This window comes from Sciurus carolinensis, chromosome 9 (assembly GCF_902686445.1).
Source record: "Sciurus carolinensis chromosome 9, mSciCar1.2, whole genome shotgun sequence".
NCBI classification, from domain to species: domain Eukaryota; kingdom Metazoa; phylum Chordata; class Mammalia; order Rodentia; family Sciuridae; genus Sciurus; species Sciurus carolinensis.
The window spans coordinates 8422622-8439679 of NC_062221.1; the positions used below are offsets into that span (position 1 = coordinate 8422622).

The window sequence follows — 17058 nt, forward strand, 5'->3', positions numbered from 1 at the left end:
ATGTATTTGGTATTTATCAAGTGGATTCATGTAGTTTTGGTGAAGTTCCTAAGAAGCTGCTTCCTACTGAAATTCCTAACCAAATTCTCCCTTTTATCCCATCCCACACACCCAACAGAGACACTTAATTTTCAAATTAAGATATAAATGATTAATTAATTACAAGAACACCCCCACACATGGAAAAGCAAGTTGTTACCACGCACAGGCAATAGAGAAGTTGCCCTGGACAGGTCAACAGAAAACAGAATGCCTGACCTGACCGCACCAGGTCTGGGAATGTTCTTGAAAACCATCTGACACCCCACCCTCTCTCTCCCCAACACCAGAGTTTCCCTGGGGCTCTGAGAGTCCCCTCAGCCCCTAGAGCAGGGCACCCTGAGGAAAGTGGCGTTGGTGTGGGTGCAGGAAGTCTACCAGGCAGGCGATGGCTGGGAGGGGCGGGGGGGCAGGGCAGGGCAGGGCAGGGAGGGGCAGCCCTTCCTCAACTCGCGCTCAGGAAGGTCTGAAAATCAGAGGGAGGTGAGCAGTGCTGCGGGAAGACCCCCGGGGGGCAGCTCCCCACGTTAGGCCCCAACCCTAGAGCCCTGTGTAGATTACCACGGTCTCCAGAGAGGCATGCGGGTGCTGCAGGGAGACCCCCGGGGGGCAGCCCCCATGATTAGGCACGGCCCCTAGACCTCTGGGTAAGAGGTACACCGTGGTCTTCATCTTCACCCCAGAGCCTCTGGTGCAGGAATAAATCCATGCCGGTACTGGCACAAAGCCACAGGGTAGATCAGAGAGCCGCCCTCATGCCGGGAAAGTCACCAGGTCTCTGCCTTTATTACTAAGCTACAAGTTTTGGTCTGGCAGGTGAATGAGCCACGCTTCCTTTCGCTCCTACCAGGTCCACGGCTCCATGCAGACGTCGGAGACAGAGTCACGATCATCTTTAAAAACATGGCAACAAGGCCCTACTCCATACATGCCCACGGGGTGAAGACGGACAGTCCCACGGTGACTCCCACGGCACCAGGTACTCGAGGTGGGAGGGAGCACCTTAGGGACATGGCAGTTGTCACAGAGGCATTTCTTCCAAAGGAGTGTGACCTGAGCGAGTGAAGCGGGAGGTGGGGGCTAGGTGGGGCTGTGGGGAGGGGGTCTGCGTGTGCATGGTGTCCAAGCAGGTGCTCCTACGGACACAGTCACAGGAGAGTCGACAGGACAAGCCTGAAGGTGCTGCACGGCTGCAGATCTTCAAGGCGAGTCCCAACGCTCCCCACTGCTCAGCTAGGACAGGCCTCAGATGTCCCAGCCACACTGGAGGTGGCCCAGGTGTGCGGCCTGTCTGCAGACAGGGTCTGCAGGCCAGAGGCTGCCACCTGGGATTTTAAACCCCTGTATCTAGTCCAGTACCCACATGACCTTGGAGCTCAGCAAATGTTTTCTTCCATTATTTGTAAAGTTGGCTTCTAGGAAAAGGCCATTTCCCACTAACTTGGGAGTGCCCAGATACACCGAAGGAGAAAAAGAATAACTGCTCTGCAGAGTTGCTCCTGCAAATTCAGAGGGACACAAATAAAAGTCCCTGCCCTTGCAGCCCTCCCTTTCTTCCCCGGGAGGTGCAGACCTGAAGGAGGTGAGAGGTGAGCAGTAGACGCTGCTGGGGAAGGCTCAGCAGGGTGAGGAGCTCCCGGTGCTGTTTCAGGGGTCAGGAGGGCTTCTTGGAGGAGGTGACACTGATAGGAACACCTAAAAGGCAGGAGGCAGTGACCCTCAGGTAGTTGTGGGGCAAGATTCTAAGGCCCCAGGGATGGGAGATGGGAGTGTGCCTGGCCTGTCTGAGAAACAGCCACCAGGCCAGAGGCGCAAGCAGAGCAAACAAGGGGCAGAATGTGAAGCAGGGACAGCGGGTGGGGTGGAGGAAGAAGGGCCCAGGAGGCTGTGACCAGGACTGGAGAGTTTCTTCTAAACACCTGTGTGCGGACTTGAGCCAAGAGTTGGTGAAGACCTTTTAAGGGGCATTTTGGCTGATGGGTGGGTAGGGGACTGTAGGGGGCGGGGGCAGCAGCAGGGACCAGCTGGAGAATGGGCGATCACCTGGGTAAGAATCCTACCAGAGTCACCGTGATCTGGAAGGGAGGAGAGCAGCTGAGGGCTAAGAGCCTGGCATTCTGGTGGGATTTTCATGGTGCTGCTAAAATGACCTGTTGAAAACGGCACGAGGGAGCGCTGGGGAAGAGAGGAGCCAGGAGCCTCGGGCTCTGCCAGCCGCGGTGGAAGCGGGCAGTGGAGGAGGAAGGCAGTGGAGAAGCAGATGCTGTTCAGCAGCATGAGGAGTCAGTAAAAGCGGAGGCGGAGACGGCCAGAGGCCGTGAGTCCACACTTTATGTGTGCAGTGAACGTAGAGAGCGAGGACACAGGAACAGTCGAGGAAAAGGAAGAAGTCTCCCACATCCCGAGACCGCCTCAGGTCTAGCTGGATCACACGCCAAAGGTCTGCTGGGCTCTGAAGGTTAGAGTCTGACGGCTTTGCTAAGTGAGTAGCGGGCCCAGTCAAGTTGGTGAGAGGGCAAGGTCCAGGAGCAGAGGCACAGGAGCCCTGAGGCGACCGGAAATGGAGATGGGACTGGGGAAGAGCCAGGGCCTGTGGGAAGAGGGAGGGAGGATCTTGAGGGAACCGAGGCCCGGGCCATGGTTATGCCCCACATGGGACAGGCCCGGCAGAGCAGTGTGGGAGAGACAGCTGGGACACAGACAGGAGGCCAGCAGAATTTTGTCGAGTCAGGGACACGTGAGTAGGAGGTGTAATGGCTCCCGGCCAGGAATCCTGAGTTCAGTGAGGGCGTGGTGAGAGGAGGGGAGAGCAGGGCCACGGCAGAGGCGAGGGAGTCGCACAGGACGGTCGCACATGCCCACGCAGACCAGAGGAGCTGCCCCTGGGGGACAGCCGTTTGGTGTCTGAGGAATAAAAGCATATCAGGGAAGACACTTCAAGCTGAGGGGGTTCAGAGAGCTTCGACGAGGACACTGGAACAGCTTCCTGTCTCAGTGAGAGCAAGCGGGTCACGGCTAGCTCAGTTCCTGGTTGACACAAATGACACAAAATACAGCTTACAGTTTAGTTGATCTCAAAGCCAAAGGCCTGCAAGGAGTTTTGAATTGTAGTATTTCAAAAACTAATTAACCCGACATTTCCAGTTCCTGGGTTAGCATTATTATCAAGGTTTAACTCCTGATTCATATAGGTGAAACTCGCACTTATGTATGGAAAATCCCAGAAAGATCTGGTGCTGGAACAGAGGATTCGCCCTGCATCCCGTGGGTTTACTACTCGACTGTGGATCGCGTTAAGGTAAATGCTAAGTCATGCGTGTTTTGTGACAACCCCCTACACCCAAGTGAAGGAAGAGGAGTCAGGGCTTCCTGTGCTCAGGTTCTATGTTACTTAGGAAAATAAATCTTCAATCCACATTAGTTTGGTTTGGTTTTAAAGATAGTTATAATTATTCTAGTATTGCTGATTATGGAGAACATGCATAGAAATTAACTTATCAATCAGTGTAGTATTTTATTTCCCTTTTGGTTTGAAAATACATCGAATTCAAAGAGCTCAGGTGTTGGTTTCAGCGCGCTTTCTTACCTGATAATGTAAGAGCTGATCTCAGCAGTCGATCACAGAGCAGCTGAAGGTGCTATGTGATGAAATATTTCCACATTTCTTCAAATATTTATTCTATAGAAATACATCTCTAGTCCAAGTCTCTTCTGAGTTTTGATCCTGCATACTGGGTGCCTTCCCCAGCAGTCCCTGGGGACTTACAACTCAGCGACTCTAACAGGGACGCTGGGATATTCCTCGGCTCCTCAGCAACGCAGGCACCCAGTCCACACTTCTGTTGCAGGGACTCTGAATTACCCAGCACCTGCTTCTCCCTCCCACCCCCACCTAGAACTCAATCTATTCCTTCTCTCCATCCCCATAGCTCAGGTTCTTGAAATTTGCCTCAACTACCGCCACAGCCTCCCTGCCTCCAGTGTGCAACAGCATTCCATGCATCCTTACTGCAGCTAGGACTGCTTCGGTTTCTCCTCCCTTTCTTGCATTTCTGTTTCCTTTACAGAATGAGTTCCTAGAGGGCAGGAGCTCTGCCCACTCTTCTGTGGACTCAGAGTGACTGGCCTGAAGCTTGGCTCACACTCAGGAGCTCATGGTCTACACAAGCCCACACTGTTCATTTAGGGTTCTTCTGAATCACTGGGCACTAGCTAAGCCAATTTTTGGGCCCTGCCCACATCTCTTATTTCCATATTCACATAACTGACCACTGTTCCAAATTAACTACCTCACTGCAAAGTCAGTAAGTTGGCAGCATCACTTTAGGGCAAGTCTACTACTTAAATCAGTCCCCCCAAAATCCCTGAGGTCAAGGGTGGCAAGGCCCCAGTTTGCTGAAACCTGGACGACATTCCAGAATGACTGACGTTTTTGCTCGTTCCCAGGACCTCTACAGTGGATTGATTGGCCCGCTGATTGTTTGTCGGAGACACTACATGAAAGTATCCAATCCCACCAAGAAACTGGAATTCTCCCTTCTGTTCCTAGTATTTGATGAGAATGAATCTTGGTACTTAGATGACAACATCAAAGCCTACTCTGCCCACCCTGAGAAAGTAAACAAAGAGGACGACGAATTCATAGAAAGCAACAAAATGCACGGTAGGGGACATTATTCTAAAACCAGAGTCCCCCCTTTCACCCGTGGCGTCTTGCAACTGAAATTAGGCTGGGACTATTCATTTGTTACCTTTCGGGTACACTACTTTCTCCTCACTTTGTGAGGCAGTAATCTACTGAAGGGGACTCCATTTAAAATCATTTACTCATTTCTCTCCCAATTCCAAAATCTCATTCCCTTTGAATTAAATCCACAAATAGGATTAAGACTTTTGGTGCAAGGCGATTGGAAAAGCTTTAGTGTGACGTCAGTGACCTTAAAATATCCATTTCCCCCATTTGTAGTGAAATGTGTTCTATGATGTCAAAAAGATTCCCCCATTAATCTAATATCATATGATCCGTGAAATGGCCAACGGTTTAAAATATCCTAAAAGGTAACATGCGCTTACGTGCTTTCCCCAGCCATTAATGGGAGGATGTTTGGAAACCTGCGAGGCCTCACCATGCACGTGGGAGATGAGGTCAGCTGGTACCTGATGGGGATGGGCAATGAGATAGACCTGCACACGGTGCACTTCCACGGCCACAGCTTCCGGTACCAGGTAAGAGCCATTCGTGGCCGTCCTTCCTGCTCTAGTTGAATATAGCTTCATACTAAGAAAATATTCCCTCACATACATTTATAAAAAAATTCAAAGTTTCATCTGGGCATGGTGGCACATACCTGTAATCCCAACCACTCAGGAGGTGGAGGAAGGAGGATCTCAAGGTCAAGGTCAGCAACTTAGCCAGACCCTGTCTCAAAACAAAAGACAAAAGGGCTGCAGATGGAGCTCAGTGCTTGCCTAGCATGTGAGCGGCCCTGGGTTCAATCCCCAGCACTGCAAAGAGAGAAAAGGAAGTTTCAGAGTAGAAGGGACAGAAATTTCAGCAGATACTGGGGTCTTTGTTACACCTAGGTTCTCCTTAAAGATTTTACTGGGTTTTCATGGAGTTCCACTCACACCTTGCTGAGTAAGGCCTTTGAGTGGAATTGCTATCAGAGAGTGGGTAGGAGTGTTCCTGTAATGAGAGCCAGAGAGCAGAGGTCGGGAGGAGACCATCCTAACTCTTGCCCTGTGGTTCAGTCTTCTGAACCTTAAATGCCCTGAGGTTAGCAAGGTCCTCGGGCAGGTGTTGGGCAACATCCCTCCACCTCCACCCCCTTCTGTTCTGTTCTTTCGCGTGCTCATTTCAGCAGGAGCCAAGGGCCCTTTCTGGAAAATTTTTTTACTTTTGAGTTCATGTAGAAAATGTGGAAACTACCAAAAAAGCATCTTGTAGAAAGTCCATTTTGTTTTATAGTGATTTTTTTTTAGTGGACTTTCAATTCTGTCCCTGCAGAAATACACCCAACTCCTGTCTCTAGTTGCATCCCTGCCTGAACTGGCCCTGGTTTGGGCATCTCCATCGGCCTCCTTTGGTTTCCATTCCTCTCCTCCTTGCCCCAGAACTTCACAGAGATAGCCTAGGATAGGTTCAGGCTGAGGCAAGGTCAGGGCTAACATGGGGCCACAGCTCAGCGCCTCTGTTAGCTCAAGTGCTCTCACACAGGTGCAGGAGGACACAGGCAGTCCTGAGCTGGGTCAAGGGCCATCTCTCCTTTCCTCTGCACCCACGTGATGGCCCACAGTGCTGACAACTTACTAGACACAGACCACACATCTCTCAGTCTGGATTAAACACCCAGATGTATAGGGACTCTTCCATTTTCCTAATATCCCTGAGTTCCCCAGGGGAAGATCGAGCCAACTCTTGGTATAGTATGTAATGTTTGTCATTTTTCTAATTAAGCACAGGGGCGTTTACAGCTCTGATGTCTTTGACATTTTCCCTGGGACGTACCAAACCCTAGAAATGTTTCCCGAAGTACCTGGAATCTGGTTACTCCACTGCCATGTGGCCGACCACATTCACGCTGGGATGGAAACTACTTATGCCGTTCTACCCAACAAAGGTGAATAGACAGCTGGAAATTCTAGAAGTAAATTTCATGATATGTAAGAGGCCTTCTTTACCTAAACTCTCCCCGCAGGATGCCCTGATTTCTTCCTCCTATACCTCCAGACAGGAATTCCTACAGCTCAATTCCTGATAGCCAGCACTTGAACAGGATCGTCGACTCTAAGCTGGTACAAACTGACACCAATCTGATACAATATAATTGTCCCTATAATTGACATAAGGGCATGGTCATATCAGGTATTCACCAAGAGGTGAACCATGATTTACAGAAGACACACTTAGAATTTAATTTCTGGGCCGAGGATGTAGCTCAGCGGTAGAGTACTTAAGGCCCTCTGTTCAATGCCCAGCACTGCAAAACACAAACAACAGAGCACAACTAAGTATTTAATTTCTTTCTTAACAAAAAAACACTAACTTTTTTCTAGGCAACAACTCATCCTTAAAAGAAGTCCGTGACAATCTCAAAACACCAACATAATTTCTACCAGCCAATCAGGCTGAGCAACATCCCTCCGGGCTTTCAGGGAGAGGGGAAGGCATCGCTGATTATTGTTTGTGAAAGAGGCAGGAGAAAAAGTCAGATTCCCTGCTCCCCAATTCCTGCAGCAATCCCCCTGCATGAGTGTGTACGCACACACATGCACAGGCACGCGTACACACACCAAGCAGCAGGAAAACGAATAGATTTTTGTGTTTACACACCAACAAAGTATACAAAGTGAAATTTCTGCCTCGTGGCTACTGGTTTTGGTCTTTCCTGGGCTTATGAGTTCAAAATTGGACATGGCAAACCCAACAAAGGGAAATTACATAAAGAAAACAACTCTCTCTGTTTCCTCCTCAAAACAGGGATAAAAGGAAATATATAAATGGATGAAAATTTAAGTCACTGCAAGATTAATCCTTAGTACAAATAAAGTTTAATTTCTGCCCCAGGATTTTATACCAACACCTCTTACCATGAAAATTTCTTTTATTAAAGCCCTTTTATTGCGGAGAATGGTTACTGATAATACAAGAACCCAAAAGACTTGACAAGACAAATAAACCAGTGGGTTTAATGCCAGTAACCCAATCAAAGCAAAAAATTAAAAAGGCTGAGAAAAAAAAATCTTATAGTCTTTAAAGAACACTTGCTTGCCTGTAAACCACACAAAAGAATGATCCCACCGTGATGTTATGCACCTGGAGACAGCTGTCTCCACAAAGGAAAAGTCATTAGGGAGAGTAGTGTCTGTCCTCAAGAGTTAATGTAGTCCACCCCCAACCCCGAGTAGCACATAGGGACCTCCTGTGACAGATGTATAAGGTACTTTTCTTACACTGTGACTTTTACATGACAGATAACCTTTCAGATGCAGTCGGCAGGGAAAAGCTTACTTGGTTTGAAATCCCCTATATACAGAAACTGGATATTTGTATTTCTAGCCAAGTACCCAAATCTAATCCAATATTGTGCTTGGTGACTATCTAACATATTAACTAAATGACACAAAATTTTGTAAACTTTCTTCGGACATAATTTCAGACATATAGAAAATCTGTAGGACTAGGACAAGGAATTCCCAAATGTCCTTTATCCCGGCCCCCGAATGTGAATGCTTCACACAGCTTTACTGTCATCCTCACCATGTTCTTTACAGAACAGGAAACTCCGCTCATGCCCCGCACTGCTGCCACTTCACTGACACCCCCCTGACACCTTCTTACTCCCCAGCAGCCCCTCTGTCCTCTTTCACAATCCTGATGTTCTGGAAGACCAGAGGGCAGTCTCCGTGACTGCACTTCAGCTTCCGTCTGTCTGGCGCCCCCTGGTGCTTGTGTTGTGTATTTCTGGTGATGCTGCTACAGAAGCCACGCTGTGTTCCTCACTGCCCCCCATCAGGAGGCACAGATATTGATTTGTCACGTCACAGGCTAGTTACCTTTGGATGACTGGTCAGGGTGGTATCTGCCAGGTTTTGCCACTGTCAAGTTTACTATCTGCCCCTATTAATAAGGATCTTGTAGGAAGCAAAGTGATTTTTCTTTAATTAAAGCATTACTGGAGAGATTTCTAAACATATGAAAAGTAGAAAAATATAAATGAATTAAGAATGATTAAGTAACTATCACTTTAAAATTAGAATACATTTAAAGCACCATCTACTAATTTTTTAATCATATAAAATATACTATTTTAAATAATGGTCTTAAAACTTCTTTTTCTATAGAAACCAAGTCTGGCTGAATGAAAAAATTTGGTGATAAAGTGGAAAAACAAAAACCAAAGATTCATAACAATGTATGTGAACATGTTGAATAGAACATTACTTTGGAGTGGCTATAAACATTAATAAAAGACTGAAAACATAAAATCCTGTGCATCTGTGGGGGAAACCGTGTTGCCTGCTACAGATGGAGAGATCCTCAGGCCATTAAGACATACAAAATCTATGACCAGAGAGCTGGCACGGTGGTCCCCCGAGGTTCACTGTGAAGGGTCAGACAGGTAGGTTCCCAACCAGCACCTTCCCACAGATGCTGACATCATTTCTAATGAGTCAGTGGGCATGCAGGTGCAAGCTGTGGAGGAAGAAAGAAAAATAAAAAGATGCCAATCTGAGTTCTGTTGAACCCTTAAGAAGACAGTCAAGGGATATTACCTGGAATCGGTAAAGTCGAGAAACATTGCCTATGTCGAATCCAGGTAAAAACAAAATGAAGGTAATAAAGTAATACATCAAGACCCTGCCACCAGCAGGAAAGCTTCAGAAGGTGCTGTGCCAGACAGTGGACAAGCGGGACTCCCGTGCAGCCCCAGCTGGATTCAGTGGACACTCCGTGAGCTGACCTTGGACTCAAAACTTCCTAACAAGAGGTTAAAAAAGAAGACAGTCGTGACCATCATGATGCAGTGCTTTATTGTCACAAATGCTCCATGTGCAAGAGCAATAGTGTACAGCAACAGGAAATGGACACGGGGCTTGGGCTGGGAAACATGCATTCAACAACTCATGCCAACAGCCAGACAGGAAGTGAACTTTGTGAACGTCTACTTCAACCCATGCAGGAAAAAAAAGCAAGGGTTTAAAAGTAACAATATAAAGCTGGATGAGCAGCCGGGTGCAGTGGCGCATGTCTATAATCCCAGAGGCTCAGGAGGCTGAGACAGGAGGATTGCCGGTTCAAAGTCAGCCTCAGCAACTTAGCAAGGCCCTAAGCAACTCAGTGAGACCCTGTCTCTAAATAAAATACAAAATAGGTCTGGGGATATGGCTCAGTGTAGAGCACTTGGGTTCAATCCCCAGTCCAAAAAGAAAAATGAAAAGAAAAGAAAGTTTGAAATCTTTAACTGTGGCAAAACATTTACATCTTCTTCAAGAGAATAATATTATTTTTGGAAAGTAATCCAATATAGAAATCTGGAAAAATTCAGAAGATAAAAATTCTGGCACACTAAAGTAACATTCAAACAAACTTGCAAAATGTTTCCTTGGGTGTTCCTGGGATGGAAAAAGATTGTCATGCCTCCAAAAATAAGAAATTGGTGGTGTTCTCTGGAATAAAAATCAGTATCCACCTTTAAATGCATGGCTTCCTTGAAGAATTCTTATATCCTGAAGCTCTTTTACATTCTGGACAATTAAAAGGATTCAGTTTCTAAATCTAGAAACCAGTGGTTACCCACTGCATGGTATGGTAAGCATCCTGAAAGAATCTGAGATGTACAAAAAATGCAAAAAAACCCAAAAAAGCCCTTTGCTTGTAGCTGCACTGGCAATGAATTCTTAAAATGCAGCTTCACGTGCTACTTTCAAGATACTTCAAGTCAATGATTTTTTGCGACTGCAGTAAAGAAGATAGGGCAAGAAGAACGCAGCCGTGCCATCTTCCGGGAGGACGTTCAAGAAATCCCTGAGTTCCAGTTCCACAGCGACAACGGACAGTGCTTCTGTTTGTGGGAAAGAAAATCTGTTAGACCCAAAAGCCCATCTTTAATCTAATTCTCTCGATCCCTCATTTGATTAATCAGAAGCTGGTCCAGGAGACAAAATGTTACAACTACAAAGAACAGTCTCCTACGGCCACAAATGACTGTGTGGTTTTAACAACTTCTAACTTATCCTTTCCAGATGCCTCTGAAGTTGACTTTGTATCAGCCTCATGAGATCTAGAGTTCCTCTTTCATTGCTGGATTACTAGGTTATTTTTCAAAAATAAATTTCTACTGGTCTCTAAAGAGAAATGTAACCATCCGGACACTGCCTAATGTTCGCACCACCCTGCAGGAAATATACATTGATGTTTGCCAGGCCAGAAAACACCATAACTGCTGGATGACACGGTCCTGTATCAGTTCCTCTCCATTATGAGATTCTGACATCATTAATAAGTACACATCTGCCTTCGCGACCATCTATGTGCCTTTTTTCTAAACTGCCAAGGTGCTCCGGTGAACATGTCCGACGCTAAGGGATGCATCGAGTGTACCTGAAAGGTAAATGTGCATTTCTTGATTCTATTACTTCTTAACAGATGTGCACTTCCCTCTTCTAGAGAGAAGAGTGAAGCTTAGGAGCAGTGTTCCCAATAAACACCTCTGGTCTCATGGCTCCAAGCACACTTCAGGGCCATTTCCAGGAGTCCTCGCATGCCCACGGCTTGCTCTACGTAAAACCAGCTCAGAGGCATCTGCCCGACATTAGTAATCTTAACCATCCTTCACACAGAGGAGCCTCCTGCCCTTGTTGCTGAGAAGTTATGACTGCACCTGCGGTGGCAGTAGAAAGATCCTGAGCTCTGGAACCATTGGTCCAGGGAAGGAATTCAGATTTCAACCTGCTCCCTTGCCGAGTGACTTAGAGGGAGTCATTTAATCCTTCGAGTCCCAGTTTCCTCATCGGTAATGTGTTTAGTTTGTGGTGTGGTAACCGGGGCAGTGCCACTGGCATCCAGCAGGCAGAGGCAGAGATGCTGTTTAGGATCCTAACATGCACACGGGAGATCACACAATGTTCCCCCGCAAAACGCCAAGGTTGGAAATGCTGCAGTAAGAGAAAATCCGAGCTCCTACACATCCTACATGAGCCCGTCCCTCATCTCCAAGCTCACTCCCTTGCAGTTTTGCCCAACATTTCACTTTAGAGTGACTCTTGAACTTCTCATTAGTCCAGGGATATTAAAAAACTGGCTTGCTCTGGGTCACTCACTAAGTGGCACACCTGGAACTCAGTTCTAATTCTTCAGACTCAAAACCTGGGCTCTTTTTTAGTGTGCATAACTGCCAACAGGAACACCTCTAAGAAATGGAATGGAAGTTCTTCAGGTGTCTCACTTCCAATCAATCAATAGCTACAGAATGTCTCCAGCAGGAGCCCATTGCTGCTGAGCAGACTGCACCGTGGAGCACAAATCGAACACTGCCAGCTCTGTGGCACTGCAGCCTAACAGTGGTAAACCACACCCTGCGCCCAGCCTATTAGTCACACACACACACACACACACACACACACACACGTGCGCACGCACGCTGGAGGAATGATTATGGGTGAGGTAGGGAAGAAAGCATGTGGATGTGACCCAGAAGGAGGCTCGATAGATAACAGTGTTGCTGGGGTGTGAGGATGGGGGCGTTTGCAATGGAAGGTGGCCCACCAACACAGAACCATCAGGGGTTAATTGTGACTCGTTTTTGATGTAAGTGGGGCAAAGCGATCAGACACCTGCCATTTCCATCTTCTAAAGACTGAGGCACTCAGGAGGATGAGGAGAGCAAAGAGTTGGTGGGCAGTCACCTTCTCCTTTCCCAATCGTAAACGTGCCCCTTTAAGTGGGATCTTCGGAGAAACAACGTCCCATGGCCACTGGGTCTGCCTGATGTTTTAAAAATCTACTGCCTCAGCTGAAAAATATAATCCCAGTACTGTCGATTTCTAATGTTCTGTGTGCATCACAATCAACATAACCATGCCTTCTGTAGCCAGGCAACAACTAACGAGTGATATTAACACACCACAGTGTAGAAAATGAAAATGGTACATCGGTTAAGACTGATAAATGACTGAATGACGAAAATTCAAATAACAACCTATGCTGTAAAACGCTGTATGACTTAGACATTCAACTTTCAAACCCTTGAAGAATTCATCCTTCTTTGGTACTTACAATTGTGTGTGTTAATCCTAACTTTCTATGTGAAGTAAATTAAACACTCAGATCATTAATAAAAGACGTGATTGCCCCCTTGGCTATACTGAAGTTGTGAATTTCTGTAACTGCAATAATTTGTCGAACATCTGAAAAGATTAACTTAGAAGAATACCAGCGCTGTGAGTAGAAAAGATAAATAAGGCACTGGGGCTGTGGTGCAGGGCAGGGCGCTTGCCTGGCACATGTGAGGCTCTGGGTTCAAGTCTCAGCACCACGAATCAATAAAATAAAGGTCCACCGACAACTAAAAAAATATTTAAAAAAGTAAAAGATAAATGAATGTCAAATGTGATAAGGGGTATACAGCTGCTACAAATAAGCTCTTCAAATGATTCTGCAAGCCTTCTTCATGCCACTTGAAAAATCCCATGAGAAACTTAGAGAAAGCATGACTCCAGCAAGTTTAAAATTGAAATTACAGTTTATAATCAAGTAAAAGAGGAACCTGACCTTTCAGCGACGACAGGTAAAGTTGGTGCTTCTCTCCACCACGCCTTACTCTCTGACAAAGCTCAGGCAGCAGTTTTTTCCACCACAGAGTCTAGCTTAGAAAAAAATGAATATATTTTAGTTTGGCATATCTTACACTTCGCTTTCCAATGTGAGCAAGATTGTGCAGGAAAGCACGGGGCACAATTACGTCGTTTGGTTAAGGAACTCAGTTTTGTGATAACAGAAGTTATTATCCACAGCCCGTCTTCTGCCTCCACTAAAGGAAGAGTTCTGAAACTGGAAATGTACCTATGCACGTGGCTGCTTCCCAGAAGAAACATAAGGGTGTCCTGTTACTACGTCTTAGGTGGCAAGAAGGAAGGAAAGAAGAAAAAGTACATTAAAGTCTGAAACCCTGCTAATTTCTAAACATGAGACTTAATTGCACAGAAAATATTTTCCCATTATGCATTATGTTTCCCAATTCTTCAAGCAATCACCTATTTCATCTCCCAATGAGAGATTTTCAAGGATGAAACACATCATCATCACACATTTTAACAGTGTCTCACAGTATCCAACACACGCCACTAAACATGCCTGTCCGCTGGACTCATGCGGCCCTGTGAAGTCAGACCATCACAAACGTCCCTGCTATGCAGATGCGGCACCCAGATCATCAACTCTCACAACCACCGTCAAGCCTGAGAACGGAATCCAAAAGCATACCCGGTTCTCCTCCCTCAGCTCGTGATTGGCGTAGGGAATGACCGCCTGCGGGCACCTCTCGAGCAGCGTGTCCAGGCACCCCTCATACTCCCTCAAGCGAGTACGGCACAGAACGTGGACACTAAGGCCAGCGGCGGTGTCTTCTGAGAGTGGCTCCAAGAACGGAATGATGGACGCTATGTCGAATGAAGGACCACAGATAAGAGACTGGGAACAGAAAAGTAAAACGTTACGGAGCGAGGCATCCAGACAACTGAAACACGCACACGGCACAAACTCTTCTTAAAACAATGAAGACTAAACCTCACTTGCCAGAAGAAGAATGTGATTTTAGAGCACATGTATCCAGTCCTCAGTTAATAAATCTCAGTGGACCCAAGTTAAGTAATTTTGTATCCACCTCTGGTTTAAAGAAATAAAGATTTGTTTAAAAGAAAATAATCACTTTTAAAGTAAAATAATTTTATTTACTTTGAATGAACTGCATATTAAAACCGAGCATTTTCTAGGACTCTATCCTAAGGAAATAATGCACATAGAGTTGTTCAGCACAGGAGTACTCTCAAAACTGAAAAATCAGAAATCCAAATGTTCAACAAGAAGGGCTGTTAAGTCAATTATGGTACATTCATGTGTTCAAACATTATATAGTCATCAGAATGAAGTTTTCAAAGGCTAGTTAAGGACAAAGTGCTCATGATAAGATGATGAGTAAGAAAATCGTATTTCAAGATGATGCCAGAGCATGATCAGCTTTGTGAAACCTACACAGGTACATGCAGTACAGAAGTACCTCTGCCCGGCACTGCACTTAAACACACGTCAGCTCTGGGGGGACAAAGTCCACTTTCTGTTCTCATTTAACAATTTTAATAAATTTACATTAATAAATTTTAATATAAAGTTAAATAAAACTTAAAATTCAATATAACATCAAAATAAAATTCAATGCTAAAAAGCTAAAGCGATTTAGAAGTTGATCATTTGAATCAATACTATTTGCCACAAGCTGAATGACAGAGCAGGCATTTCAGTATTGAGAACTTTACTAGTACATTACTATTAAGCAATGTTAGCAGTATTTTAAAGTGTACATGTAGTATTTTTTATTGTACCACCAAAATAATCTTCATTTTCCCCTTCTGTAAGAGAAATAGTCATGTCTTGATTTCTCCTCCCTGTATCTTTTTTTGCCACAGCATCTTCTCAGAGTTATGAAAGAATATGGAATGTGAACTATCTGTTCACAGTTAGCATGATTATTTTATTCCAAATATCTACCAAAGAATGACCAGGAAAATAAGGTTGGTATCTTTTTTTCTGAAGGTTTACTAAATAATTCATCTGAATAATTTCCTGACAATAAAATGGCAAAGATGAAGTAAATTGGTAATCACTCTCTCATAGGATCTCCCAACATGGAAGAAAATGGATATATTTCTATATTCGATCCTTGATTACCGGGCATTTAATTACAACTTTATATTGTTACTGTGTATATTCTGGGAGGGCAAGCCCAGTGCTGTTCACCACATTTACAGTTCATGTTCTTGTGATGAACAAAATCTGAGGCTAAGAAGCCTCTGGTAAGAGACAAGACTCTTCTCCGGTGATCTTTAAGGAATGTACTCCACCTCTGCGGACAACACAGCTCTATTTGGAGACTGAGTGTAAGCAATACGGTCTCTTGAGCTTCCTTCCCCAACCCCTATCCTCAATTTGACATTTGGTTGTAGCATCAATAACCACATTTACACCAGTTTCCGAAGCTTAAATCAGGGATTACAAACTAAAAGCAGAAAGGGGCTGGCCAGAGAATGAAAACACATAAAGGAATCTTGGTACAAGGAAAATAGACACAAGACACTCAGACCCTGGGCAGAAGACATGGAGAGGAGTCTGCAGACAGAACAAAAGAAGCAATGCCCAGGGACCGGCCACTAGCAGGCTCTAACCCTCAGGCCTCAGGAGTGAGGAATGGGTTGCCAGTTCTGCCCAATTTCTCAAGAGTAGTTTAAAACTCCGAATTATTAAAATGCATTCTTAATTTTCCTATGAGGGCAAGTTACATCGAACAGACCAAACAAAACAAACGTGGGAATTACAATCAGTCCTTGGGCCACTGAGCTCTGCTAAATAAAATCATAAATAAGGTGGCCGAGCCTGATCCACCACGTCAAATGGAGACTTTAAATCTCATTTCCAATGGAAATGCTATCAGGGCCAGAATTCTCATGGGATGATCTCGAGCGTCTAACCAAGGTGCTACTTTTTGACTAGCCAGATAAACTAGTTACCTTGAGTTGTTCTTTATGAGATCAATGGTGGTGTCTGGCGGGTGAGCAGTCTAAATTGTGTGAGTCACATTAAAACACAGATCACATCAGTAAAAACACCGCTATACGCCTGCTACACTTGCACTTCACAGTGTTTTCAAGCACATCCAGGAGATGACAGTGGTGGTCACTTAAGCTGCCCACCCATCGCAGTTCCAGCCAGAGGCAGGAGTCGGTCAAAGCCACTGAGTATGCCAACTGCAGATCTGCAGATTACCAGGACACTTGACATGTCACCAAACTTAAATCCTACACTATACTGTTGTATGGGTATTCTAAAGGAAAAGAGGCATTTTAACTTACCTGTAATTTTGAAAGGTCTTCTTTGTAATTTTTATCAGCTAAGGAATCAGAAGATATCAAGATATGAACCCATGGGTAGATTAAGCCAAAGTGACTGCAGGCATTTATCTAAAACATAAAAGAAATTTACCATCAAACCTAGTGACAGGGCTGGGGCTGTGGCTCAGTGGGTAGAGAGCGTGCCTAGCATGTGTGAGACCCTGGGTTCAAGCCTCAGCACCACATAAAAATAAATAAATAAAATAAAATAAAGGTATTGTGTCCACCTACAACAAAAAAATATTTTTTAAAAAACCTAATGACAAAGAAAACCTTTCTTCATCCATTCACAAAATATAAGTGATCATTAATCCTCTGCCACATCACAGCATCAGGTACACACTGGCCTAGGAACAG

The 17058-nt window shown here is 45.3% G+C and overlaps 2 protein-coding genes across 6 annotated transcripts in view; one reads left to right on the forward strand and one right to left on the reverse strand.

Moving 5' to 3' along the window:
* The window catches only part of Cp (ceruloplasmin), a 52135-nt gene that overhangs the window by 29173 nt on the left and 5904 nt on the right, over positions 1 to 17058 (forward strand). For 2 of the 4 annotated variants that reach the window (XM_047564903.1, XM_047564904.1), the window contains exons 14-19: positions 890 to 1018; positions 3231 to 3337; positions 4486 to 4702; positions 5126 to 5265; positions 6497 to 6659; positions 15223 to 15327. In XM_047564903.1, coding sequence (XP_047420859.1) covers positions 890 to 1018; positions 3231 to 3337; positions 4486 to 4702; positions 5126 to 5265; positions 6497 to 6659; positions 15223 to 15314 — 848 coding nt within the window. In that variant the 3' untranslated portion in view covers positions 15315 to 15327. Of the gene's footprint in view, positions 1 to 889; positions 1019 to 3230; positions 3338 to 4485; positions 4703 to 5125; positions 5266 to 6496; positions 6660 to 8883; positions 15186 to 15222; positions 15328 to 17058 lie in introns of those variants that run through there. The other 2 variants (XM_047564906.1, XM_047564905.1) reach the window with 2 other exon arrangements.
* Hps3 (HPS3 biogenesis of lysosomal organelles complex 2 subunit 1) overlaps positions 9553 to 17058 on the reverse strand; it is a 34828-nt gene continuing 27322 nt past the window's right edge. Inside the window, exons 14-17 of one of the 2 annotated variants that reach the window (XM_047564907.1) lie at positions 16663 to 16770; positions 14024 to 14230; positions 13313 to 13403; positions 9553 to 10604 (exon numbers count right to left, since the gene is read on the reverse strand). In XM_047564907.1, coding sequence (XP_047420863.1) covers positions 10477 to 10604; positions 13313 to 13403; positions 14024 to 14230; positions 16663 to 16770 — 534 coding nt within the window. In that variant the 3' untranslated portion in view covers positions 9553 to 10476. Of the gene's footprint in view, positions 10605 to 13312; positions 13408 to 14023; positions 14231 to 16662; positions 16771 to 17058 lie in introns of both variants that reach the window. The other variant, XR_007110269.1, reaches the window with a different exon arrangement.